At 43.2% G+C, this 26,776-nt stretch overlaps 2 protein-coding genes across 2 annotated transcripts in view; one reads left to right on the forward strand and one right to left on the reverse strand.

Annotated features, from left to right (window-relative positions):
- Positions 1 to 26,776, forward strand: part of LYPD6 (LY6/PLAUR domain containing 6) — a 680,840-nt gene that overhangs the window by 350,578 nt on the left and 303,486 nt on the right. The gene's annotated exons all lie outside the window — the stretch shown is intronic.
- RND3 (Rho family GTPase 3) lies at positions 2,819 to 25,718 on the reverse strand. The gene is made up of 5 exons (XM_082202414.1): positions 25,346 to 25,718; positions 24,571 to 24,658; positions 11,848 to 11,957; positions 8,400 to 8,534; positions 2,819 to 4,799 (listed from the first exon to the last, which is right to left on the reverse strand). Exons 1-5 carry the CDS (start codon positions 25,493 to 25,495, stop codon positions 4,548 to 4,550), a joined length of 735 nt encoding a protein of 244 aa, XP_082058540.1. The 5' UTR covers positions 25,496 to 25,718; the 3' UTR covers positions 2,819 to 4,547.

The following is a 26,776-nucleotide window of genomic DNA, read 5'->3' on the forward strand; positions in this document are numbered from 1 at the left end:
ACGTAGATCAGTGCAGCTACCACACAACCTATGTCTCTACTACTGTGTGGACTCAAGGTGGTTGAGTATCTTCCCTATTATGTATCTAATTGTTTACTGATACGAAGTATTCAATATATCTTGCTGATCTGTTGTTGTCGTTTTAAAAAAGGTACCAATTGAGCAACGTCCAAAGATAGCTTTTGTTTTTGTTTTGTAATAAGGATCTCACAATATTGAGTTGCTACCTTCTCAAGAACATTATCCAAATGTTATGAATCAAATGTAAATATTATACTGCAGAAGCTTGGTTGTTTCAGTTAGCTTTATTTTTTGCATGTTTTCTTTGTTACAGGTAATAACTACTTTAAAAAAAGTAAAATAGAAAGTGGTATGATCGAATGATAGGCATCTAACTGGGTTGAGTGAAATTTAGCAATTATTCCATTTCCTGGATCGACTGCCAGGTTTTAATTAAGCTGGCAGTCAATGCTTGATAAATTTTTGTTTCATTTCTCACCTTGTTCATTCTACAATGTCCACCTCCCTGTTTTATATTGTTATGACCGGTAGTTATAAGCAATGAATCGGTACTGAACACTTTCATGCTATGCAGCAAGGTATAAACACAAATAATGAATAAAAGACTCTAGCTGAATCAATACAAGCAAGTAAGAGCAAGGGACGTAGAAAAGGTGATGCATGAAACTGAGATTTACAGCTACAGATGCCAATCTTTCTAAAAATCTTTCAGTTCTGCAGCAAATCCCGGCATAGAGTTTATTCCCTTCGTCTTTGCACCCCTATATAATGTAACTTTTGCAAGGTCAGCTTTGATAATCATCCCAAGCTACTTGCATGTTTCTGTTGAGAATGAATGGGCTCCGGTTGTGCCCTTCTGCTCATGGAAGGTGCTTCAATTCATGGGTACAGGAGGAAATGAGAAATTTTAGCAAATTCCCTTCTTTATTGAGCACCTCCTCCTGCTCCATTTCCCGCCATGTTCCAAAGAGAGGTGCAGGGAGCTAGAGCCAGAAGTGGGAAGGGGGAAGACACCTGTGGACATTACATCTTCTCTAATACAGTCAGAGCTTTCTGTGCATGGAAGGACACAGCTGGACACAACTCCCAAGGGTTTTAAGGGCAGACTACAAAGTCATTCATAATTGTACTCCAGATCTGTATCACTTCTTACACCACTTTTCCAACTTAAATTCTGCAGCTGTATTCCTAAACTCAGATGGCTCACTGAGCACAGTGTGAAAAACTTCAGAGAAAATATGCATTGGATCGGGCTGTAACACTCCTGTCCTGGAAAACTGTATCAATACTGTACAGTGGGAATTACTGTATGGGGAAGCCTTTTTCAATTCTGGGTGAAACACTTTGGGATGTCACTAACTGGAAAATGGAATAGTGGAGAGAGGCAACTATAGGCACTTCTGGTGGGCATGCCCAAAGTGCATGTGGCAAATGTTGGAGAACAAATGTTTAATGAGATAAGTAAAATTACATATCAGCATGTCATGAAATCTTCAGAGCTTGCATTATTGAATCTGTATTAAAATGAGAATCAGGACCTAGTGAACTACTAATTGGATTTCTGTTCCAGGCTGCACATATTGTTATAGCCACACTTATAGCTGCACATATGGTTATAACCACACTTTGAAAGGACTGAAAAGGTCAAATTTGAGTGCTTGGTACAAGAGAATATTGGGGGGGGGGGGAGGATACTAACAAATTGAGACTGGGAAGAGGAACAAAACACAAAGATACCTTTTTGTGGGAGAATGGTAGAGCTGTGTTTTGTTTATGGATTCTCCAGAAAACAAAAAACCAGTTCCAAAGGTTTATACTAACTTTCGGTTCATGGAATAGTTTATAGATCAGGGGTCAGCAAACATTTTCAGCAGGGGGCCAGTCACTGTCCCTCAGACCTTGTGGGGGGCCGGACTATATTGTGAAGAAAAAATGAACTAATTCCTATGCCCCACAAATAACCCAGAGATGCATTTTAAATAAAGGACACGTTTTACTCATGTAAAAACATGCTGATTCCTGGACCGTCCATGGCCCGGATTTAGAAGGCAATTGGGCTGGATCCGGCCCCCGGGCCTTAGCTTGCCTACCCATGTTATAGGCGTATACTGTTATAACTTGTTATTATATATGGGAATGCAGGCTTTCATAATGTATTTTGGGGGGTCTGTGGGGAAAGAAATAGGAATGAAATGAAATGAAAATGGAATAGTAAAGAGGTGGCATTTATTTCAGCACTTTGTACATTTTATCATAGCTAATGATTTATCGGCAAGAGCCTTCCCAAAACCTGGATGTGGGTGCTAATTGAAATTGATTTAAACTAATGTCTTGAGCAGGGCTTTTTTCAGTGGGAACTTGCCAGAACGGAGTTCTGGCACCTCTCACCTGGGCACCATTGCCATTACAGTAGTACCTCAGGTTAAGTACATAATTCGTTCCAGAGGTCCGTACTTAACCTGAAGCACCACTTTAGCTAATGGGGCCTCCTGCTGCTGTTCTCATTCTGAAGCAAAGTTCTTAACCTGAAGCACTATTTCTGGGTTAGCTGAGTCTGTAACCTGAAGCGTATATAACCTGAGGTACCACTGTATAAGAAAAGGGAGATGCTCATGGTGAGTTCCGGCACCTTGTTTTCTAGACAAATAGCACAGGTCCTGAATATGTTTACAAGTAGAAGCATGTTTACTCAGTAGTCCCACCATGTTCAGAGGGGCTTATCCTCAGGTTGGTCTATATTACAGCCTCAAGTATACAAGCAATCAGTGGACAATACAGAACAGCACACAAGTAGAGATTTTACCAACGACTAAACATTTTTTTTATTTAAAAGAAAAAAATAAATACTGCAGAAACAATAACCAAACATACAAAGTGACGGACATATGTTAAAAAGTGAGGGTGTCTTGCTGAAACAGTTAACTTATTTTTCTTTTTACAATACTTAAATACAGAAAGCACTTGCCAGCTTTTTTTTTTTTTAATACTGCCTTAAGCATACCATTGCATCAATCCAAAGCATATTATGGTGGCAATATATCTGGAATTTTTGTGGAAATAATACTTCAAAAATGAAGCATTTGAGAAAAATGCTTGCATTCAACAAGTCCTAGAGACACCCTCGGCAGAGTTCTGCTGTGTCTGCTAAAGCATAACAACATCTGCAAACTATTTTCAAGATTGGCTTAGTGGATGTAACAATAGTCATCAGTCAGTGAAAAGGAATTTGACAGAATCTGGGTCACACAAGTAATGTTTAATGATCACTGTCTGGATATGCTTGCATTAGACCTTTAGGATTAATGCAATATCCAGTTTCCACTTGGGACCCCTTAAAGGCTCCGCTGTTCTTCAGGTTCCTCCTCCCCCTATTTCCTCAGAGTGCTCATTACAAGTAAACAGAAACGTGTAATAAGAGACAGTCATCCATATGTAGCCATTTTAGAGATGCATCATAATAAGAGATAATTGGGTATGTTGGCTCATGTGCTAACTTAAAAAACGAAAAGAAAAAAAAGAAACAAAAAACAAAAACACCCAGTATAGAATTGTAGAAAAGTCATAGAGCAGAGCAGCACTTATTTCCTTACACAGTGCTGGGTTTGGCCTCCTTCACACCCAAGGAGCAGCTTAGGAGGACAGTAAGACTAAAATTCCTTTCTAATTAAGGACCTTTTTATAACTAAATCGTAGCACCATTTGTTTAGGTCTTGCAACAAGGACGTCCATACAGTATACAATTGCCTTATGAAGAAGCCATTCAAAAAATTGACTTTCGGGCCACTATCAAATTTCTCATTACAGTCACAATGGAGAAGAGGAAGATTCTGTGTTTGAGAACTACTCTTAACAGATATTTCTTCAGCTTCATTCCATATAATTAGAAGCTTATGAAGGCTATTTTATTACTGATTTCTTTAATTTCTTCCTTCTCTAGTTGCCTCGGGGAGAAAAAAAAGATTTTAAAGCCTCTTTTAACAAAGTGTTTTCCTCTGGATGACCTATATTTCCTATTTCTTTAACATTAACCAAGAGGGAAAGCAATCATATTCTCTCTTTTTTGGTGGGGGAGGGAAACCAAACAGTCTCAAAGGGGCAAGCTTCACAATGAAGGGAATAGGAACATCTTGACTTTCTTTTTTTTTTTAAGCAATGTTTTAGATTGTAATCAAAATCAAAGTCGGTATTCAAAAAATAGATCTAAAAATAAGTATCCTCCAGGACATCATTTCTTCAGGTGCTACCAATCCTTTCACTTCTTTAGCATATTCACATAGTTTCCTTCGTATTTGGTATTTCATCCAAGTAACATTGACATCCCTTCAGAATCCATCTCTTCCCACTGCTTCCTCTACATACCAGCTCCCCAAGTACAGTTTCTTGCCTACGGAAGGTGAATCATCGCCTTTTATCACTGGCATGCCCTTACAAGAGACCATTTTCACTGGGCACTTCTCGTTGAGTCTTCACCTATCCCACCCAAACACAATTGTCCTTGCTACCTCCATTTAAAGAATCAAAATCCTTCACATCACTGTGCAGCTCTTCGCTTTGTCCTTTCGCAAATCTGTGGTGACTGTAGAAAGTTCCGGCCGGCCTGGCATGTGTGAAATTCGTTTAGTTGCCCTCTGAGACTTGTTCCGCTTAACATTTTTATTTGTTTTGTTCACACAGGCCAAGGTAGCAACATGGAAAATGTCCCTTACACTGTTTTCTGACTGCAAGGCTGAACATTCAATGTATGTGGCTGCTCCAATCTGCTTGGCCATGTTTGCACCCTGTGGAGGTAGAGGAGAATAGATTAGATTACAGGCATCAACAGAAATCCAGAGAGAACTAAGACAAGCCATATAATCATTACTCTGGGATGCTGTTTTAGAGATAATGCTTTGAGGAAAGATCAGGCAAATAAGGAGGAGAATCCACTGTCCTTATAAATATAGAAATCAACCTAGAACTTGCAGATTATTGGCCACACCAGTTTTAAAGACTTTCTGCATTGGACATGGAAACCAAGAGAATCTTCAATTTAAGCACCCTCAACCCCAGCTTACAAAGTAGCCTTACAAGGAAGGAACTGAGGAGTACAAGCATAGCTGCAAAAATATATCTGATCTATTTACCCTTTTGTTTCTGACCTGAAAGGGCATGTAGGGCCAAGCAGAGGTAGCCAACATGGAGCCCTGCCCTTCAGATGTTGTTGGCCTCCAATTCCCATGAGCCCCAACCCACGTGGATGTCAGGGTTCTCTATGCACAGCAATTCATAAATTTAGGTCAATGGTCTCAAGTACTGGTGGTGTGTCTTTGTGGCCATCAGCAATTCTAGGCTGGTGTTCCTGCTAACCCGCCCCACCAGCAGATCTCATGCAAGGTCATTCACACCTCTGGAAATTTCCAGAGATGAGGACAATAATTCCCTCTAGCAGAGTTAGTACGTGTGGGAATGCAAGACCAGCAACAACTCCTTACACAGACCAGATCTTTGTGACACTTTAGCCTTCAGTGGGTTAAGGAGTTTGCAAGGACTTCCCTTGCCAAGGAGGCTACTTTGCCTTATCTGTTGTGGTTCAAACCACTGCTTATGCAGTAGATAAAGTAGAGTTTTAGGTTTGGGTGCCTGCCATCCCCCCCCCCAAACACAGGTTGAATAGTTTAATGTGTTCAGATTCTGACCTACAGTAGTTGACTTTAAGAAACCCCCACCTAGTTGCAGAAGAGAAAAATCCAGCCATATGCCATCAGGTGACCCCACTGAATTCAGTCTCTAAGCTCCCTTAAAGCAACAGACTGGAGCCCTTCAGAAACTAGAAGTCTATGCTAGCTGCAGGGTTTCAAACATCAGATGGCATCTGTTCCATCTCTAAGCAGGGCCAGTTTTATGCCAGAGGCAAGCATACAGAATAGTTTGACCTTGAAATCAATAGGGCTGACTTCCAGATAAACATGGCTAGAATTAAAGTGTGTGCCTAGAGAACGTGGTGCAGGTGCATCAAGGGGAAAGTTATTTGTCAGTCAAAAGGTTCAATTCTTTTTCTAAATCAATAGGATTAAACTTGGGGGAGGGGAACCCTGTTTACCATACAAATCACGCATTCTACTCCCACCTTGCTATTTACCACCCCCAAAATTACCAAAAGCTTTCAAAGCATAGATAAGGAAGTCACCCACTGCAGTTCTGGATAAGATAAGAGAAAAACAAAATGCTACAGGGATTTCCTGTGTAGCACCAGAGTTTTGGGGAAAACGCCACTTAACTAGAACTCGGACTGTCTAAAGATTGAGGTTGTACAAACAAAAGGTTTGCCACTGACATTAGGAAACGCCTCATGTACTTTGTCACTGTACTACATCCTGTCAAACTGAGATGATTTGGAAGACTTCCAGAAACCATAGGCTACTGGATGTTCAGAAAAGCAGTTGGAATTTTGGGGACAGGAGCAATCCTCAGACACACAGCCTTGTGCAAACTTTTTAATGGAGGGCAGGGAGGGGGAGAATGTGGATAAGAGACTCAGTCAACATTAATTAAACAGCCTGTCTACTAATGACTGAAGTGGCAATCAGAGGGTTTTGGATTGTACTAGTCAATTATTTCCCAGTAAGTAAGGTCAAAAACATTTTGTTGGAAACCACTGAGGAGAAGAAGAATGGAGGAGTAACCCTGCTTCATATATTATAGAAAAACATTATTTATAATCTACAAAAATGCAGACCTTGGAGGCCAACGTTTGCAGCTATGGAACGTACCAGAAAAGCCTTGAATCATGACTATTACTTGGAAGCCACCACCCAAAACAGAAAGACACTGTGGTCTTTCTTGCCCTTATTCTAGGGATGGCCTATTCTGTGGTGTTCTAATGCTGTTGGACTCCAACAACAGCTTCAACAAGCATGAACAACATCTCCCTCCCTGGTGCCACCCTCTGTGCCTGACCAGAGATAAAAGAGCACAGACATTGTCGGGCTGTGCCCTGTATCCCCACATCGGCGAGGTGGTGGTCCAGAAGATCATGATCGGCCATATCAAAGGCTGCTGACAGATCTAAGTGAATCAGCAGTCCCGACCCACCTCGGTCCAGTTGTCACTTGACATTAAAGTGTACAATCCTTGTGAGATGTGAAAAAGAAAAGGGGGAAGCCCATAACATTCTATACAACTAGACAATTCTATCAAAAACAGGGGCCCTGTGAAGAAATGGGACACTGAAGCCCAAAAGAACCCAGCCAAATTTACTCAGAGGTAAGCCTCACCAATTTCAGTGGAATTTTCTTTCAGTTAAGTGTGCCTTAGAAGTGGGCAGATTGTTGGTCTTACACAGGACTGATGTTTATGGAGCTTTACAAAATACTATGTAGCTTTCATGTCATAATCCCATGGGGAGAGGAAGGCATGCAATTACTTTTACATAAATGTCCAGTTTCAAGTTTGAAGAGGTATACACACTCACAGTCGTTCTTTTCAAAGAAAAAGAGCAGTTCTGTTTTATGGCTTACCAATACAAAAGGAAACAAAGGTTGCACTCTTCCTCTCCAGAGAGAGAGAGAGAGAGAGAGAGAGAGAGAGCAGAACACATTAAAGCCACGTGGACCTATGGCCGGCTTAGTTATCCAGATTGAACAACATAGGAAATGGGTGGAAGAGGAGCAGAATACAGACAAATGCGGATGGAGCATAAACTGAAGGGTATGCTGTGTCTAGTGCTCCCTATTCCTTACTGGGGAGAATTATGGACTCCCCACTAATGAGGAAAGGCGCTTTCTTCATCAGCCTGATGCAATACCAAGTATGAAGTGGGACTATGCAACAACACTAGCACTGCTCAGCACCCACTTTCCTCATCTTGACTGAGTCACAGGAACACTGGAAGCTGCCTTAAACTGACTTAGACCACTGATCTGTCTAGCGCAGTATTGTCCACACTGGGCTGTGCCAACGTGGTGTCCTCCAGAAGTCTTAGACTACAACTCCCATCAGCCCCAGCCAGAATGGCCAATGGGCAGGAATGATGGAAGTTATAGTCCAAGACATGTGGATAAGCATCTGAGATGCCAGGTAGGGTGGTCTAAACTGACTGGCAGTGGCTTAGCAGGGTTTTAGAGAGAAGCCCTTCCCAGCCTTAGCTGGAGATGCTACTGACTGAACCGTTTGCTTAAGAAACATATGCTCTACCAGTGACCTACAACCCCTTAAGTCAGTAGCATACAGCATCTGATATAAGAAAAGTACAGATCCCAACTGCTGATCACCAGCAGTGATGAAAAGTGGTGTAATATAACCAACACTCTTTGCAGCACTGTGCCCCAAGGAGGATTTGAATGAATCAAGTCAGAAGTGTGCATCATTCATTAACAAGCAAAACACGACATAGCACTTACCTGATCATAAGATACTGGTGTTTGCCTATGATTGGACAGCTCTACTAGTGTACTAACATCCGTGCGCAGGTCAGACTTGCAGCCAACCAGAAGCATCTTGGTGTTGGGACAAAACTCCTGGATTTCACCTTTCCACTGTAAAAATAGTACAGTGTTAGTATCCTGCTGCCATAAGAAACACTGAGGCGCCCATCTAACACAATGAGATGCTTTAAAGAATCATGCTTCAGTTGTCAGCTGTACTACAGTGAAGCACTAGAAGGAAACATTTGGTGTAGCACTCCCTGCAGATTTTAAAGTGAACTTATTTGAAATAAACCAGTGCAGCAATCCTTCAAAATCTGCAATTCTCCCAACTTTTTGATGCAATTATTCAGTTTAAAATAATGTACTTTATCTGAGCTTATGTATAATTCTGTTTGGGTTTTTAAAAAAATGTTTATTTTTTATTTCTTGTATTATGAAAACCAGGAATAAAATATTCTTTTATAAATGAGGACATCCATCCCTACCTGCCTACAGATAGGCCAGCTGCCATAGCATACATTACGTTTTCCCTCCCTATGACTCATTCACTCAACTGACTGAATAGATATAATCAAGGGAGTTTTCTCAAAGCAAGTTTAAACAGCTGCCCAAATGCCAAGTTACAAGCAGGTCTTACAACAAAGGAGAAGCATATAATTAGATCAAAAATATGGTCTTAACCCATGTCATACACACAGATGGTATATAGTCCATACTGCAGGGAACTTAAAATGTGAAGCTTAAACCTTGAATACAATGCCATCTACGTTCTTTCCCCAGGTGCACAGGACTAGCATGTAAAAACATCACACTTGCCAGATGGTCACATGAACAGGAATTCTAGCATTCAAGTACATTGCAGGGCATAAAAATGAATGCAACTCAGCAAAGTAGACAATCATGGACAAACCATTGAAAACTGAATTAATGTTCACTCAAGTCATGTGCACTTCAATGCATGGAGTGAGGGGACGAGACAATGTCTGTAGACTACCATTTCTGACCTCCAGCCGAAGCTCTGTATCCTACCCATAATCTACTGGCCTTACTAGCTGGGGGAAATGGGTTTTGTAGATCAAAACATCTACAGGACACCAAGCTGGGGAAGGTCTTTGCACATATCATTTACATGTATAAAGAGCTCTGTGCAATCCCACATTTTCCAGGTTTCCCAGCTGCACAGAAAATATTTGCAAAGGTCTGCTTATATTTCAGTCCCAATGAATTCACTGGGACTTAGCGACAGCTTACTTTGCTTAATTGCACCCTCTGCATACACCACTGTCTCCAGCTGATGGGTCTGCGGCTCACAACTGGGTCGTGATCCACCCTAACTCTGCCACAAACACCTTATGGAAAGATATGGGAAAGTCTGATGCGACAGAAGCATAAGGTAAGAATCTACAAGTCAAAAGTGCTTTCTGTTGCTGGCTGAAGTTATTAATGTATTTGGAGCCTTGAGAGAGGTTGAGGGTCAGTGACGCACCCCAACATAAAATCAACAATAGCACTACTGTTTGTTGTGTTCCGCAGCAGTTAATCACTGCAATACACTTGCGACATAGGAAGTAACTAAAGCTGAGTTCTAGGGACTTGCTTATGTTGCTCCACAAGTCAAACTGTTAGCGTAGAATCTGAACTTTTCTCACCTTTCCTGAGTCTACTGGGCTACACCTCTGTAGGTCATATTAGGCCTACAGTTCCAAAGTTTTGTTGATGTTGGCCATGACAGCAGTAAGCAGAGCATGAGTAATGTTTGTTTTAACCTCTTTGAACGGTGGCAGGAAGTAAAATGTGGAAAGGGAATTAAGAGCTCTCACTATTGGAGAAGAGGATTATTTAACCCCTTCCCTTCCCCAAAACTTGCCAAGGCAAGGAGGCACCAGCTGATCCCAAGGACTTTGTTCATGCAAACAGTAAAGATTATGGCAGCCATTTTCTCCAGAAACCCAGGAAATAGTGCCCATGTCTGACAGCATCCAGGGCTGTTGAAGATTCTTCTTGACAGCAATCTAACCTGAGCCTCATCTACACACGGCACCCTTCCATTTATGCACATGACCTCTTGGTCATCCACTAAGAACCTACAAAGAGCCCTTCTGGATCAGATGAAAGACCCAGCTAGTCCATCATCCTGTTCTCACAGTGGCCAACCAGATGCCTATGGGAAGCATGCAAGCAGGACCTAAGTGCAACAACACTGCAATTCCCACCAAGTGGTACTGAGAAACATACTATCCCAGAGGAAGTATATATATATATTACTTTTGAGCTTCTGGTGGATATCCTCCTAATTAAATCAAAATCAGCAAGGATTGGCTCACTCATGACTACTGAACAATGCAAACTCTGGTTCTTCTTTCATTTTCAAGGGGAAGTTGCATCAGAAGGAAGGGTGCATGCCTTTAAGAAGTATGCAGCAAAATATAAAAGAGATGGGCAGAGTCAGTCTTCATACTGTGGCACACCAAAGAAGAATTGACCTCTGCTCTGACTTTAGGAATTAGGTCTGGACCAGAGATCTTCTCCTTGTGTGGCTGAACATGGATCATGCGGATATTGGCTCTTTTCACTTCCTAAGTGCATGAATACTAATTATATTGATCAAAACAGTATGCCAATAATTGTGCATCCTGTCTATATACATTCAACTATGAAGCTGAAAAGTAAACTGATTGGATTCCATCTAACTACTTATCAGGGATGGGGAACCTGTGGACCTGTAGATGCTGTAGATTATAACTCCTATCATACCTAACTGTTGGCCATGCCGGCTGGAACTGATGGGCATTAGGAGTCCATCTGGAAGGTCACTGGTTCCCCATTCTGGCCCTATATATTGTCTACTCTGATTGCAGTACCTATCCAAATGCCATTAGCCAGGGAGTTCATGTAACTGTGTGTCAGGGATGGGAAACCTATAAGCCATCAAGATGTAATTGGGCTCCAAATCTCATCAGCCTTGGCCAGCATGGCCAACTGTCAGGCAGGATGAGTGCTAAAATTCAACAACATGTGCAAGGCTGCAGTTTCTCCACTCCTGCCAAAAGTCTAAAATTAGGGATTGAATCAAGAGACCTTCTCCAAGGAAATCACATGCTGCCCCACTGAGCTAAGAGTTCCTTCCCAAGGTACTAGAGCCTGAATCCCCCTCAGCACAGGGATTTGAATCTAAACCTTAGAGAAGGATTTTGAAGTGAAAGCCACCTTTACCCCATGATCAACACTTGCCTGGGCCAACACACCTGAAACCTGGGGAAGTAATGGACTAATATTTTTAGCCTCTCAGTTGGTTTGCATAATACTTGGGAGTGCAGCAATAATCAGCCTGGCTTTTGCACTTCAAGATCATATATGCAGATGGCAGCAGTGACATATCCTAGCTCTGCATATACATTTAGAGTTATTTTCCATCACTTACCTTTTTCAACACACTGTCAAGTGTTTCTGGACGGCTTATGTCAAAACAAATTAAGACGGCATCGGAATCTGGGTAGGAAAGTGGGCGGACATTATCATAGTAAGGAGACCCTGTTGAAATAAGTGAGATCATGTTATGGGCGGAAAATAAACATTATGTATACAGAGTTAAATGACGCACCCTAAGCGTTCCATCCATGCCTCTGCTATACTTCCCTTTGCTTCCTCACCCACTTTTTCAAGATCTCGCCACCCGCCAGAATCAAGAGTGCTCCATATCCTCAGTAGGTTATTGTTAATTTAGGTCAGCTTCAAGCAAATTGGCACCATATTTGTGGTGGCTACCATAAAGCTTGGTACAGCAGATCACCACGCGTGTCAAACCATGACCATGCAGGCCTTTCCCATACTGATGTAAGGCTTTCTTCTGGCCAATCCATGCAGCAGTGATGGATGCACATGTTGAGCTGCTGCTTAGGAATGAGTTACACAGATGCAGTTCTGAGCTTCCATTCAAAGGTCAAAACAATCTGAAACTCTTCTGATGATCCTGGATTATTAATGCATAATATGGCTAGAAAATAAGGCTCCCCAATCTCCTAACTTTGAGCCAAGGTCACCTAGTAAAATCTCTTTTTTAAGCAGTGCTTTCTTATTCCATTTAGAACAGGTGTGGATAACCTTTGGCCCACCAGATTTGGCTAAACTACAGCTCCCATCACCCCTGGCCATTGGCCATGCATGCTGGCGCCAATGGGAGCTGTAGTTCAGCAACATCTAGAGGGTGAAATCTTTCCCACAACTGAGTTAGAAGGACCATGGAAATACAACATCATGCCTAATTATTGTATCAGTAGCTACAGATGTAAGTTAGGCCCAGTTGTTATCCCAGAACCTTTCAGAATCTGTTTGAGTGTTGGACCTGCACATGTGATTAGGCTCATTCCAAGTCAGGGTAGATGTGCTTCCTGCAAAATGCTAGTTTTTACACAACCACTTTCAATAGTAACTAAGACCAGTAATCTATCACCTTCAGCAAAAGGAAAAGACGTATGCAAGGAAAAACAGTGGTTGCCTTTGCTATGAAGAGCCACACTGGTACCCGCATAATTGGTAGATCTTGTCAAGGGTTAACTACCTGCATCTAGGCAACAACACAAGGCAACACACCTAGAGATTGGTCCCTCCTGAGGAAAAAATGCCTTTCCCTGCCTTGAGCTGTTTGCATAGTTGCAGGAGTGCACAGACAGGTTTGCACAGCCTCTGACTCAACAAGTCAACCATACACTACGGTCACCATGGCTTAATAAGCCTCCTATTTGTGCTGCCTGCCTGGAACTTAAAGGGTCACGATCCCTTTAATCCCAGGATGACCTCTTCTGGATCAAGCCAATGGTCCATCTCATTCAATATCCTGTTTCCCACAGTGTCCAAGCAGATGCCTCTGGGAAGCCCAAAAGGTCCTCCTGCTGCTCCCTGGCGACTTATAATTCACTTGCAGAGAAGAATCTCGACCAGCAACCACTGATATCGGGGCCACATTCAGCTCGGTGCGTCAAACACTGCGGAGACTCAGTATAAATAAGTCACCACTATTACGCACAGCCACAGCCCACATAGGTCCCATGGTGTCTGGCAAAATACATTTATATGTAATTATTAATATCCTCTGAATATATTACATCAGGAACATTATCCGCACCAAATATCAATTAGATCTTTGCAGCTCTCACAGTTTAATGAACTGCTAGAACCTGTAACAGCTAATTAGAGGGGATTTCTCTTTTGGTATTTACGTTCAGCATCTCCTTGAGAGCCACTGCCTTTTTGGCAGCTTCCGGCAAGGCAAAAGAGCTTGATGAAACAGGCCATCTCTTAAGGAACTCTATGGCTTATTTTAAATGAGCAAGAGCTCTCTACCAGGAATCCAGAGGAATAGAATTCAAACTTATCAACATTTCAGGTGGGACCTGCAACCGCGTAAAATGCTCCTGCCAACCATGTCATCTTCTAGGATGCGCTATTACACATCACCTGGGAAGGCAGGCGAACTAACGCCAGTGTACTGGAAGAATCAAAGATCACCAGTGTTGAAGCAATGATTCTTCAACATCAACTTCGTTGGACTGGTCATGTTGTGTGGATGCCTGATCATCGTCTTCCAAAGCAACTACTCTATTCCGAACTTAAAGATGGAAGGCGTAATGCTGGTGGTCAACAAAAGTGTTTCAAAGACTCTCCCATGGCAAATCTTATAAAATGTAGTATAAACACCGACAACTGGGAAACACTGGCCTGCAAGCACTCAAATTGAAGAATCTTACTTGGCTATAAGTGATCGCCAAAGAAGAAGATTCCATTCCTGCACCACCACCAGTTTTTTCCTCTGAAAAGTCACTGTTCCACAACCACTGAGCATGCTCGGTCCTCACTGGATTATTATTGGGGGTTCCCACACACTTTTTTGTAGTTCTCCAAACTTTGGAATTCCCCATAACCTGCCAATCCTTTGAGGTGCTGCCCATTTTGGTTGCACAAGAATCCACACTTGGGAGAAGGGAGTTTACTATTTATGTACAGGATTATTGGAAACACATTAGGTGTGTTAGGAAAACACTAGATGGTCAGGTTCACCCACTGGGGTTGGGGAAGCTGGTTGTATTCAAAATCTCCAGGATTTAAATGGATGAAATGAAAACAGTGCTTTCAAGGGCTGTACAGAAACAACGATGCAATCGTATTAGAAAGACGCTTGTGTGCAGGTTCCTCCTCCTGGCAAAAGAAGCTCCTGCTTGTTTCAGCAAAAGGAACTCGTCTCAAAAAACAGACCAGCTGGGCAGCTAAAGACCACAAGGAAAGAATTTGAGGAATGCTACTTTTGAAGCAAACAGGAACATATGGGCTGAAGCCTTGGCAAGCAGAAGGTGGTCTGCTCAGTCTGAAAGTTTCCTCCAGATTCTCCACAGCCTTGAATCACATGCCTGCGTATTGCTACTGATAGCTTCAGTGCATCAGAAACCTATCGTAATGCTCATCTCTCAGCACAAGAGTTAAACGTGCAACAGGATATTTAAACCTCTGCAGGAAGTGGAGATTTCCTTTTTCCTAGCACAATATCTGATTTCATGTGCCTTGTCAAAGCAGGCACGGGCAATGGGTGAAACAGCCTCTCTTATCAGTTCTGCAAGCAGCCATTAACCTTTGGGCTGGGTCCCAAGAGCCAACATTTGTCAGGCTGCAGTTTGGACAACACCGGTAAAGGCATACTTTCTCAGGGAACTAATGGGCCTGGGTCCATTTTATTACTGGGGCAGTACTGCCAAGTGACAGCTGTATTGGGGAGGCAGCAGCCTGACGTTATTGGACTCCAATTCCCATCAGCAAGGCCAATGGGGTGAGAGGATGGAGGTTGTAGTTCAACCATGTCTCAACCATGGGTGTTGGCTACCCATGCTGTAAGGTATTCTTGCAAAACATGCAGAAGTCCATCTGCCCACACCTGTCTATGGAAGCTAATTTTATTTTATTTTTTGAGTTCTTAATCATTACAAACCCCCATGAGGATTACTACCGATGAGGCTACTATTGGGAAAAGGAAAGTGGACATTATCCATGAGGACATGAGATGATTTGTCTGTCTAGCCAGGCATTGATTACTTTGACTGGCACTGGCTATCTGATTTTTCAGGCTGGAGAGGTGCTATTTCCTGTCACCTGATCCATTTAACACTATCAGTGGCTTAATAAGTAACTAACTGAAGCCTCCATGCACTCCTCAATTCCAGATAAAGGGGTGAGGACAGACTACAAGCTTTTGCCTTTGGGTTGCAAGCTTACCAAAGACCTGATGGATCTTGGTCTGATGCAGCTTATGTTCCCACATATATGGTGTTGGGGAATCTGTGGCTCTTCAGTTGTGGTTAGACTCCAATTCCCATCAGTCCCAGCCATCAGGGCCAATGGCCCAGAGTGAAGATGACCTATAGTCCAACCACATCTGGAGGACCACGTGTCCCCTAATTCCTGTTCTTATGCATCTCTTAAAGTCAACCAAAGAATTTCATGGCAAGCAGAGATTTTAAAGCAATTCTTCCAGCTCTAGTGCTCCATCTACTGTACCAGATTGGCCCCTGGTGCAGCATTCCATGTGCTAGATGACCTCTACTAATTTCAGAGTGTTAGGCAGGTGTAGATCACATTGCAATTTCCACCCACAGCTATCACTTCGCTCTAGGCATAGTTGCCACCCTCCTTTCTCATCAGAATATTCTGAAACAGGTATGGGCAGGATAAGGCATTTGCTTTTAAGGATCATTAAAATTTGGACAGAGACGTTGCTTGCTCAAGAGAAGAGTGAAGAGCCTCACCCAGGGAAAAAAATTCCTTAGACACATACCTAAGTGCTCAGTCACCACTCCTCAAGAGGTCTATCGCACCATATATGTACATGCATACGTATGGCATGCACTTATACCAGTCGGATCTGTGATTACACTTACTATGGACAAAAATTTCCTGTTATTACAATGCAGCATGCTAAGACAAGTATATGAAGCTTTCACATAAATGAGACAAGCTGCCATTCTTCTCTGGGAAAGAATGCAGGGGAATGAATGGGAGGCTTTAAGTGCATCCTTTGAGAGTTTGCAGAATTCAGATGCTTCACAAGAAATGTGTTTTCTCTCTTCTTTCAAACAAGCAATAGTGGGATCCTTTATCAATGCCCAAAGAAGACAGCCACTCAGAACAAAAGCCGAGAGATAGAATTCAATAGGGCATTTCATCATTCCAATCTCCTTACCAGAACAAAATCCTCAGAGCCTGAGGAATCTTGGGAATGCGTGTCAAGTCTAAACAGACCCTTTTCAAGGCAGCTCAATAGCATACTCTGTTCAATCTTTCTCCAAGATGGTCTCAGAAAATGCGAAACCATGCTCAACTAAAGAAAATGAGCAGATTGACAAAATCACTGTGACTCCAACAAAGCTTCAGATCCAGATTTTGTGAAATGCATACCACACACGCATACCTTTTTCATCCTTCTGCAACCTGGTGCCCTCCAATGTTGTTGCTACTCTAACCCATACCATCCCTGGGAATTGGGAGTCCAAAACATTGGAGGACACCAGGTTAGGAAGGCTGATTTCTAGCCACCTCTAAGTTTGCAGGAACTGTGAGTATGGTTTCATAAGAACGTGGTAACAGTCCCGCTGGTTCAGAACAAAGTCCTACCTAGCCCAGCATTCTGTCTTCACAATGACCAATCAGATGTCAATAGGAAGCCCACAAGAGCAACAGGAATGCCATGATAGGATTTTGACTCTAAAAGTATGCTTCAAAGTAAGCCTGTGCTACTTGTGTAAAAGTATATATTAGCCTGACTCCATGTGGACATTTAAAGCAGCTAAGCGCTCAAAAAATGCAGTTTATAATCCCATAGACAAGACAGGAGATGAGCAAAACTCTGCCATTACACCTTGCATGAAAGTTGCCAAAAGGAAGCCAAGGAGTTACAAGATCTCCTGTCAAAATGGAGCTTTGGAAGTAAAGATTGTCCACTCCGCTTGCTAAGTTGGTGGCAATACCAGGCTGAAAAGGACATGCTGACGCAGCATAACCAAAAGTTTTGGCTTAAGTTTATGTGGCTTTTCACTGAGTAATTCTATTGCATCATGTCTGATGTGATCTCTGTTCAAAGTACAGACTTCTTGTTTGCTAACAATAAATTCCCCATCTGCTGGGGCTCTGTAAACTGTTGTTCTATGTGGGGACTAATAATCTCTAACACTTTTTAGGATCCACAAACTACAACTCCAAGGATTCCTTGGTGTTTTTCCCCTCATGCAGGCTTTGGGTAGATTACAGCAATGATTTTGATGATGAGAGAGGTTGAAATATCACACTATCACTTAGAACAGTAGAAAAGTCTGTCACTACCATTTGTTACAGACTAATGTCAGATCAGACTTAGTGACAGCCAGCAGTAACTTGTGGTTGATCTTTGTGTCAGATATCTGCCCATGACCCCGGGGTTAAAGACTGCCTCAGCATGTCCCATACCAATGCCCTAAGCTGACCAAGTTATCAATTTGCATGTTCATCTCCGAAGTTTACAAGTTAAATTCAAAGTACTTGGAAGTCGCTCTCCCTAAGTAGCAGGTATTTGTTTTACAAAGTAAGGCAGGGATGGGGAATCTGTTGCCCTCCAAAGGTTGTTGGACTCCATTGTTCATCAGCCCCAGCCAACATGGCCCATAATCAGGGATGCTGGGAGCTGAAACATAAAAAAAATCTGGAGGACCACAGGCTACCCATCTCTTAAGTAAGGCTTCTCACATTCCAACAACTGACTCCATGAAAGTTTTAAAGTTAGATCCTAGTAATTTCCAGCTAAGGAATACTGGATTCAGGGTAACTGAGTAACCTGTTACTAAAGGCTACAAGAGGAAGAATGCAATTCAGGGTTTAATTCATTTGTCAATAATAAGCACCCTCTTTATGAGGTACACCAAGATTCTGGAACTTATACAGAAGTCTTCAGGGGATCAGACAGTTTTGTCTGCTCTATATAGAGTGAAAGACACACAGTGAGCCTCAGAACCACAGCAAGCTCAACTCATTAGGGATCTGTGCCACTCTTTGATACTCTTGTTGAGAACGTCCATCCCAAGTCCACATTTTCAGGTTTCCTTGATATTCTGCAATTCATGAAGTATTTGGGATATATAGTTAAGCCCATAAGATGGCTGCAACTGCTTCACGGTTTTATGGTGCACCCATGAAATTTGAATTATGTAAGAGAGTCAAATTTTAATGAGGGAAGATAAAATATGTGTTTCAGCTTTGATAGGATATTCAGCAGAAGCCAGACACAGGTAAATTGTCTTTATGGATTCCATTAGACAGGATCTGAAGAAGCTACGAGTAGCCAAACATTATTCTGAAATGATCTTGTTAAAAAATGAGCTCATTTACTGCTGCTGCATGCCATATAATAAGACTACAGAATTATATATGATTTTCTGCAAATTATTCCACAGCTGCTGTGAAGGGGGAGAGGGTGGAAATCAGATACATATCCAGCCCAATTGCGTTAATGTGCAATGCTCAAATATTTCTCCATCTAAAGATTTAATACCAGTATACCCTCCCCAGGAAAAGTCAAGATATTTCAGGGGTGCAGAATGAAAACATCTTGCAAAGTCATTCTTAGATTTTGTGGGTATCGTTCTGTATACCATAAGTGATCCATCTGTGCCACAAGGGCACAGGCAGGAAGAGTGTGACACAAACACGGACCCAATTGCAGAAAGAACCCTAGGCCTGGCTGTGGCAAAGAGATGTGTGCTTGCATTTCTACCAGACTTTCGTACACTGCCTGCTCCCCAGCTTGATAAACTAGAAGTTAAACAAGCTGCTGGGGAGTGCAAACATACTACAGAGTAGCAAACTCTCAGAATGCGTGGCATTCTTGTTAAAAATGTGGTCACCATGCTGTAAACCAGCCTTGGACAAACTCCCAAAGGATCTGAAGGGCACCAGGTCGATGAAGGCTAGAAGAAACCACTCAACTTATTGCAACTTGCAGCTTCAGTGGTGCATGTCTATTTTAGCTGGGATAGAATGATATAACAGCTTCCACAGGGTTGACTCTCTAGAGCAGCCTCTCTCCACCTTGGACCCCCAGATGTTCTTGAAGTACAAGTCCCATCATCCCTGACTAGGATGCTGGCTAGGAAATGGTGGGAGTTGTAGTCCAACAACAACTAGAGACCCAAAGTTGAGAAAGGCTGCTCTGGAGGAAGGAGTATATGGATTGCCATTCAAGTGTTTAGGGCAAAGCCTAAAGAGATTTTCGTCTTTGTTTACTGATTTCTGGATCTTTGCTGTTGACCTCAGTTACAGTAAGACCAGAATTACTTCTCCAAATGGATGCATTTAAAGTCAAACAGCAATTAACTTCAGTTAATGGGAAACACTAAACATTCAGAAATGTTCATGCAAGACAGGTGATGATTTAAAGGAGATATACTTGTTTAATGGGGTTAACACTGGAGACTAATAAACTCATATGGAAATGTCTTGGGAATACCACTATCAAATTAAACTAGCATCTAAAAAAAATAATAGTATTTCCTAAGTGGTATCATTAAATGTGGGTCATTATTTCTGTGTGGTTATTCTACAGTAGAGACATTCTGTAGTCACTAAACTGTAGGATTTCCAATACTATCTTTCATGTGTTTAAATTATCTTATTTTGTCCCATTGCTCTATAAAAGAATTGCAAAAGGTAAAGGTTAAGGTACCCCTGCCCGTACGGGCCAGTCTTGACAAGACTCTAGGGTTGTGCGCTCATCTCACTCTAGAGGCTGGGAGCCAGCGCTGTCCGCAGACACTTCCGGGTCACATGGCCAGCGTGACGAAGCTGCTCTGGCAAGCCAGAGCCGCACACAGAGACGCTGTTTACCTTCCCGCTAGAAAGCGGTCCCTATTTATCTACTTGCACCTGGGGGTGCTTTCAAACTGCTAGGGGGTGCTTTCAAACTGCACACCCCGCCGCAGGGATCCGAACCGCTGACCATGCGATCGGCAAGTCCTAGGCGCTGAAGTTTTACCCACAGCGCCACCCGCGTCCCGAGAAAGCATTGCAAGAGTGCTGCCAAAACTTTAAATAATGCAAATCCTTCCAGACAGACCATCTAGAATAGCTTAGTTGTTTTACCCTATTTTGCTCTTCCAATACAGTTGTCCCCAGTTGTCTTTGATAGGAAAATATCACACTATATTGCTCATAATTAACCTCTGCAACCAACTCAGCTGTTGCAGATCTGACCTACTTAAGCTATGACACCATACTGGAAAATGAGGACTGTTGAGGCCAAGCCCAGATCTTGACTTAGACTAATAAGACCTGTCTTTTAAAAAGGGTTAAGAAGCTGCCATACAGTAATAATTCCAACTCAGTTACAGCTGATCTTATCTAAACAATCTACAACCAGGAAACAAACTCAGAGATGGCAGATCATAAGATCTGAGGCCCAGATAACTAGGTGTCCAAATCTGTATTTTGATAAATAACAAATACGTTGAATTACAGATCATTAAGAAGTGTCTGTAAAATACCAAACTAATATATTGAAGGCCTCTTTGAATCAATTTTCATATCCTGTCTAGAATGTGAGGCTATGCCTTGGTCCATGTTAAGCCCAGGAAGAAAGAATCCCAGATCCAGTATGGTGTGGTGGTTAGTGTGTTAGACTAGGACCAGGGAAGCTAGGGTTCAAATCTCCACTCATCCATTTGGGTGATGTTGGGTTAGTCAATGTCAGTCCATCTAACTTTCCTCACAGGGTTGCTGTAAGGATAAAATAGAGACGATAGAACCAACCCTTGTTGGAAAAGTGGTATATAAATGTAATAATAAATAACTAAGTTTGGAATAGGCAGAAGAATCCACTTTGAGTAAGTCCCAGTGGCAAAAGTCTGAAGGAATGAGCAAGCAAATGTCAATGGCAGTCTAATCCCATACATATTCACATAGAGTAAGTCTCATTGACTTCAATGGGACTTTACTTTCTGACCATTATGCAAGATACAAAAAGCATAGATTAAGGTCAGTCCTCATGCACAAAAAATATATATTTAAGAAATAAAGTCTTGCAGATGCGATAAATCCCCCCTCCCCCTTTTAATTCCTTTGCCGCTCCCTCTTCATTTCATGTTCATTCTCCTACTAAGGCAATGGGAGGCAGGGGGAAAAAGAGAGAATTTAATTTGGCTTTATCACAGAAGAGTGAAAAAGGCAGCAAGCATTCCCTTGTAGGAGAGAGAGAGAATGAAAAAAACCAGAACTGCCAGCCTTCACAGCTGTCATCCACATCTGGAAGCATGCATTCCAGTGATGCCAACAGCAGTAATGTTGTTAAGGCTGCCAAGGCAGAAAGAGCTTAGCTGTGGTTTCTTCAAAAGAGCTGTACAAGTGTTGCCAGATTTACAAGACAAGCAGAGTCTTGCCACTTCAGCCTTTTATCGCCTTCAACGTGCCTTCCTCACAGGACACCCCTTTGTGTGCCACAAGCAGATTTTGTGCTTAGGCTCTTGCTACTGGCAGGCAAGTAAAATAAAATAAATCTTGTCCACTTCTTGAAGTTACTGCAAAAGCCATTAAGTAATTCCACTGCGCTTTTCATTCTACTGTGAAAAGCGTGTGTGTGTGTAGGGGGTATCTTCTCCAGCTCCATTTTGCTTCTCTGCCCTGGGATGGATGGCTTCTAGGTTGGGTGGTCTGCTCTCTTCCTGCATTTGGTGACAAGAGACAGCGCTCACATTCCCTTGCTAGCTGCTCTCAGCACCCTGTACATTCCTTTGTCTCCCTCTCCTTGGTCGCCCTCTTGCACTCTGCCACAGAGTGTTCTTTAATCTGTCATAAACGCCAGCGAACAAAGATGATTTTAACTCTCCCCCATTAAGCACGGTGCTTTATAGCCCTCATCTCTGCCAATGGATTATCTCTGCAGGAACTTAAAAAACAACCCAAAAAACTTAACACATTTCATATAAACTAGCACAAGAATAGGAAATTATGTCCTTAAGAGAAAGAGAGTGCTCTTTGGAAGAACCTACAATATGCTCCAAGTCCTCCCCCCAAAAGTCTCTAGAGAACAGATGGGGAAAGTGCAGCCCTCCAGATGTTGCTGGACTGACTCCAACCAACACCAGCTCCAGCCAGCATGGCCAACAACCAGCAATGATGGAACTGTAGTCCAATAACATATGGAGGACCACATGTTCCCCATCTTAACTTCAAAAGATACTAGCTACGATGACTCCCATACACTCATTTCCACCATAAACCAACTAGCATCCTTTGGAACAGGGAAGGCCAACTGGCATCCTAGATATGGCTCCAAGGCCATTATAATCTTGGTGACCCTACCAAGAACCTTTCCAAGTTGTAAAAAGGTGCAAAAAGCTCCCTTTGGGATGCTCTATGTCAGGAGCAGCCAACATGGTGACCTGTGGATTCTGCTGGATTCATCATCCCTGACCACTGGCCATGCTGGCTGGCGATGGCAGGAGTTGGAGTCCAGCAATGTGTGAAGGGCACCATGTTGGTGACCTCTGTTCCATGTAATGCCATGCTTAAATGTTATTCTCCACAGAGGAGGCTCATGCTACTAAATGGGGCTAACTATTATTATGGAGCCAGCCTCTATACTAGCTTTTCCCAACCTTGGACTACAGCTCCAGTCAGCACAAGGCAGCATGGCCCAGTGGTCAGGGATGATGAGAATTGCCCAGTGGTCAGGGATGATGAGAATATCTGGGTACCCGAGGCTGGCAAAAACCGCTCTAGACTACTGTCTGGAGTGGTTCCCAAGGTTATGAAACTTGGCCACAACTGCTATAGAAGAAAATGAACATTTGTCCCTCAAAACTGGATTTCTTAGCTGATCCAAGCAAGTTGTCCTTTTTCTTCATTTTCCCCCAAATCAAGGTTCTACAAGACAGTGGCTGTGACTCTTATAGGAAAGGCAATAATGACTTGAACTACATGGCCAGCCGTCAATTTGGAAAGGAGGTGGGTAGCATGGTACAGGAGTAATAGTAGAAGAACACTGCTTTCTTTAATCAAACAAGACTTGGGAAACTGAGCAACAGAGGTCAGCCTTTGCAGGCAGAAGGTTCCAGGTTCAATCCTTGTTGTCTCCAGGAAGGACTCTTGCCTGAAACCCCCAGGAGCTCCTGTTAGTCAATGTAGACCAGTGTTTCCCAAACTTGAGAGTTGTAATCCAAAGCAGCTGGAAATCCATCTTCCCTAGCTAGCAAGACCAGTGCTCAGGGAAGATGAGAATTGTAGTCCAAAAGCAGCTGGAGACCAGAGTTTGGGAAACACTGGTGTAAGACAATACTGAGAAATCAACCAATGGTCTGGTATTAAGACGCTTCATCTGCTGCTAGTCTCCTATACCTACTGTACCTACAAACAGGCAACATAATGAATGAACATCACAACCACTACCAAACTCCAGTTTTTCTTTCTCACTCGCTTAACTTCCATGTCTTCAGAAGCTTTCTCACCCCCTGCTGGTTTTACAGCCAAACACTTCCAATGAGTAACTTTACTTCTCATTATGCTGAGTTGAAGGCTTCCTATGCATGGGGGGTTTTTTGGGGGGAGGGGGATATTTGGAACACTTAGAAGCAGATCCTGAGGAGGAGTGAGGACTCGGCTCAGCAAGGAAAACATCCTCTCACACTTAGGCATTTGTGTAGCTGCTAAGCTCCTTGTTTCTGTATAATCACATATTACCAAAAGGAGAACACATGCTGGTTTTCGCAGCAGCGGCGACAAATATTAAAATGAAAGGCTCATGATAGGCCGTAATAACCCTCTCCCATCTGTTCAGTTAATTATCCCAAGAACCTTTACAGAGTCAAGCCGGGAAGGGGAGTTAGGTAAACATGATTGTCTCAGTCTCACCACAATGCAGAAATTGTTGCAATTAAAAAGAGGGGGCAGGGAGGGAAAGGAGTCAGGTTGCATTAAAGTCCATTAAAGTAAAATAAAAAAAAAACTAAAAGGCAAGTAGTTACATCATCTGAAGGGTGTTAACAACAGAGGCTACAGCAATGGCTTGTAATTATATACAAACCAATGTGAGTCACCGGAATGGCATGGAAACAGAACAGGCATTCCTGCGAGCAAGAAAATCCCTTACCAGAAGTATCCCAGAGACTGAGTTCTATCCTTTGTGTGTCTATTTCAAAACTGGCCGTGTAATTCTCAAACACGGTGGGGACGTAGTTCTGGGCAAGGAAAGGGAGAAAACACAAACAGTAGATTACCATCTCTTGAATGTTTGCACCGCGTATCAAACACATATTTCTTGTAAATTTGGGGGGGGGGGGAAGAGACCACAGAGATTTCAGCCTAAATTGGCCCCTCACCCTTCTTAATTGTTTAACCATTTCCTAACTACTGAGGGATTGGACCGTTTTCACTGAAAACCAACAAAGCGTTTGAAAATAGGCAACTTACACCAGCGGGATGGGCTCGTGAATTCCAGCGCGGCGCTGAAACCCACGACCTATAAAATACGGACAGATCTAAGAGCTTCCCTCCACCACCATTGGGCGCGAGGCTTGAACCGGTACTGCCTCGGTGTATGGGTCTCTAATTCGAGCGCAGAAAGAACGTTCGAGTTCTATCCCGCATTCCACGCGTGGCTCACAATAGGGCACGAGAGAGAGAGGTCGTCTTAAAGATGCTTTATTTTTATTTATTTTTTAGTGATTCCTGTGAGGGCGGGGGGTTAAGCATCCTGGGATCTCTTCTGTGAAAACGGTCTAACCCGCTTTAAATTGGCTTCCCACAGATTTAACAGATAGCGCTGAAAGTTAACTTTAACCAAAAAGAAATCACAGCGCTCCTCTTCGTTAAAGAACCACGTAGCGCTAAATTCCTAGAACTCAGACAAGCGGGTCCACACGTACCTCCGGGAAGCAGTCCTTGGCAAAGACGTGCAGCAGAGCCGTCTTTCCGCACTGGGTATCCCCAACCACGACTATCTTGCACTTCACGTTTTGATTAGGATCCATGATCGATTTGCTGGATAATTTCTGGCTGGCTCTTCTTTCCTTCATTGAGGTGTCCTTAGCCCTTCCCCCCGTCTTCTCTCAAACAAAACCAACGAAACGGCACGATGGGGAGCAGAAACCAAGAAAAGCAGAAGAAACCGCGCGGTTCGCCGCCGTGCGCTCGACAAGTCCTTTCTCTCTCCCCCCTGCTGCTCCTGCTGCCGCTGCCGCCGCCGCCGCCGCCGCCGCCCGCTCTAAAGTTCTTCCTTCCCTCCTAGCAGGTCCGGCTGCTTGCAAACTGCTTTGTTTCACTCCGCCCTGCCCGGATTTATATGCCCCGCCGCCTTCCAATCCGGAGCTCAAGGAGAGAAAGTAAGCGATCCGCCTCTTGTCCTTTTATGGAGCCTGCAAAGCGCGGCCAAGGAGGCGCCTTCGGCCGGCTGCGACGCGCCCTCTAGGGGAGAAAAGCCACCTGGAGCAAGCGGAGGGAGAACTTCGCACAAGGAAGGAGGAAGCGGCTTCGGTTTGTTTTAGCTGCTGCTGCTTAGAAACCCGAAGGAAGGGCGAGAGGATGTTCTGGCCACGAAACTCGCTCGATCGCGTTCCTTGAGACAGACACTTCCAAGGAGGTGTAGTAGAATCGATAGCCTTATTTATTTTTTGACTGCCGGGCTTAACGGCATTTTGTGGCAAAGCTCAGCCCCGGCAAAAATCTTTTTTTCCTTTCCAGTCGCAGGACTGAGCCCAGGGATGGGAGAAGCAGGTGCGAGGCAACGTGCCCCTGGTCGCGTGCAGAGTGCATGCCTGCCCCATCCTCACCAGTGAGCAACTGCAGACACACACTATCTCTCCCTCCCTCTCTCCCACCCCCTACTCTCTCCTGCACTCCAGTCCCCAGCAATACTTTAATGCAGGTATTAATGTCTGTGGGTATGTGCAATTAATTAACTAATTAAATTTACCCTACCAGTATGCTCCCTTTCCTCACCCAAAAGCAGCTGAACCAAGGTATCTGTGGCGAGATTGGTCAGTTCAGTATTTTTATTTACTTGATTGGGGGTGGGGTGGAGGGCCGCTACGCCCAGGGCTGCACATGGAAGGCTTTGAAGCAAATTGGGGTTTTCATTGGAATCAGAGTGCTGGGGTAAACCACTTTGGAAAGAGAATCATGTGCTGAAATGTACATACATGCAGCCAAGCCACATCCTTATAGTGAGGAGGGTATTTCAGAAAAATGCTGATGAACTAGGAGTGCAACTCTTCCCCAGTTGACCTAGGGTCCTGCATTAATTAAGTTTTTTTTATTTATTTACTTATTTTTTTTTGGGGGGGGGGAGCTGCCCATGG

The sequence above is a fragment of the Podarcis vaucheri genome (assembly GCF_965113315.1).
Source record: "Podarcis vaucheri genome assembly, chromosome: 1".
Classification (NCBI taxonomy): Eukaryota; Metazoa; Chordata; class Lepidosauria; order Squamata; family Lacertidae; genus Podarcis; species Podarcis vaucheri.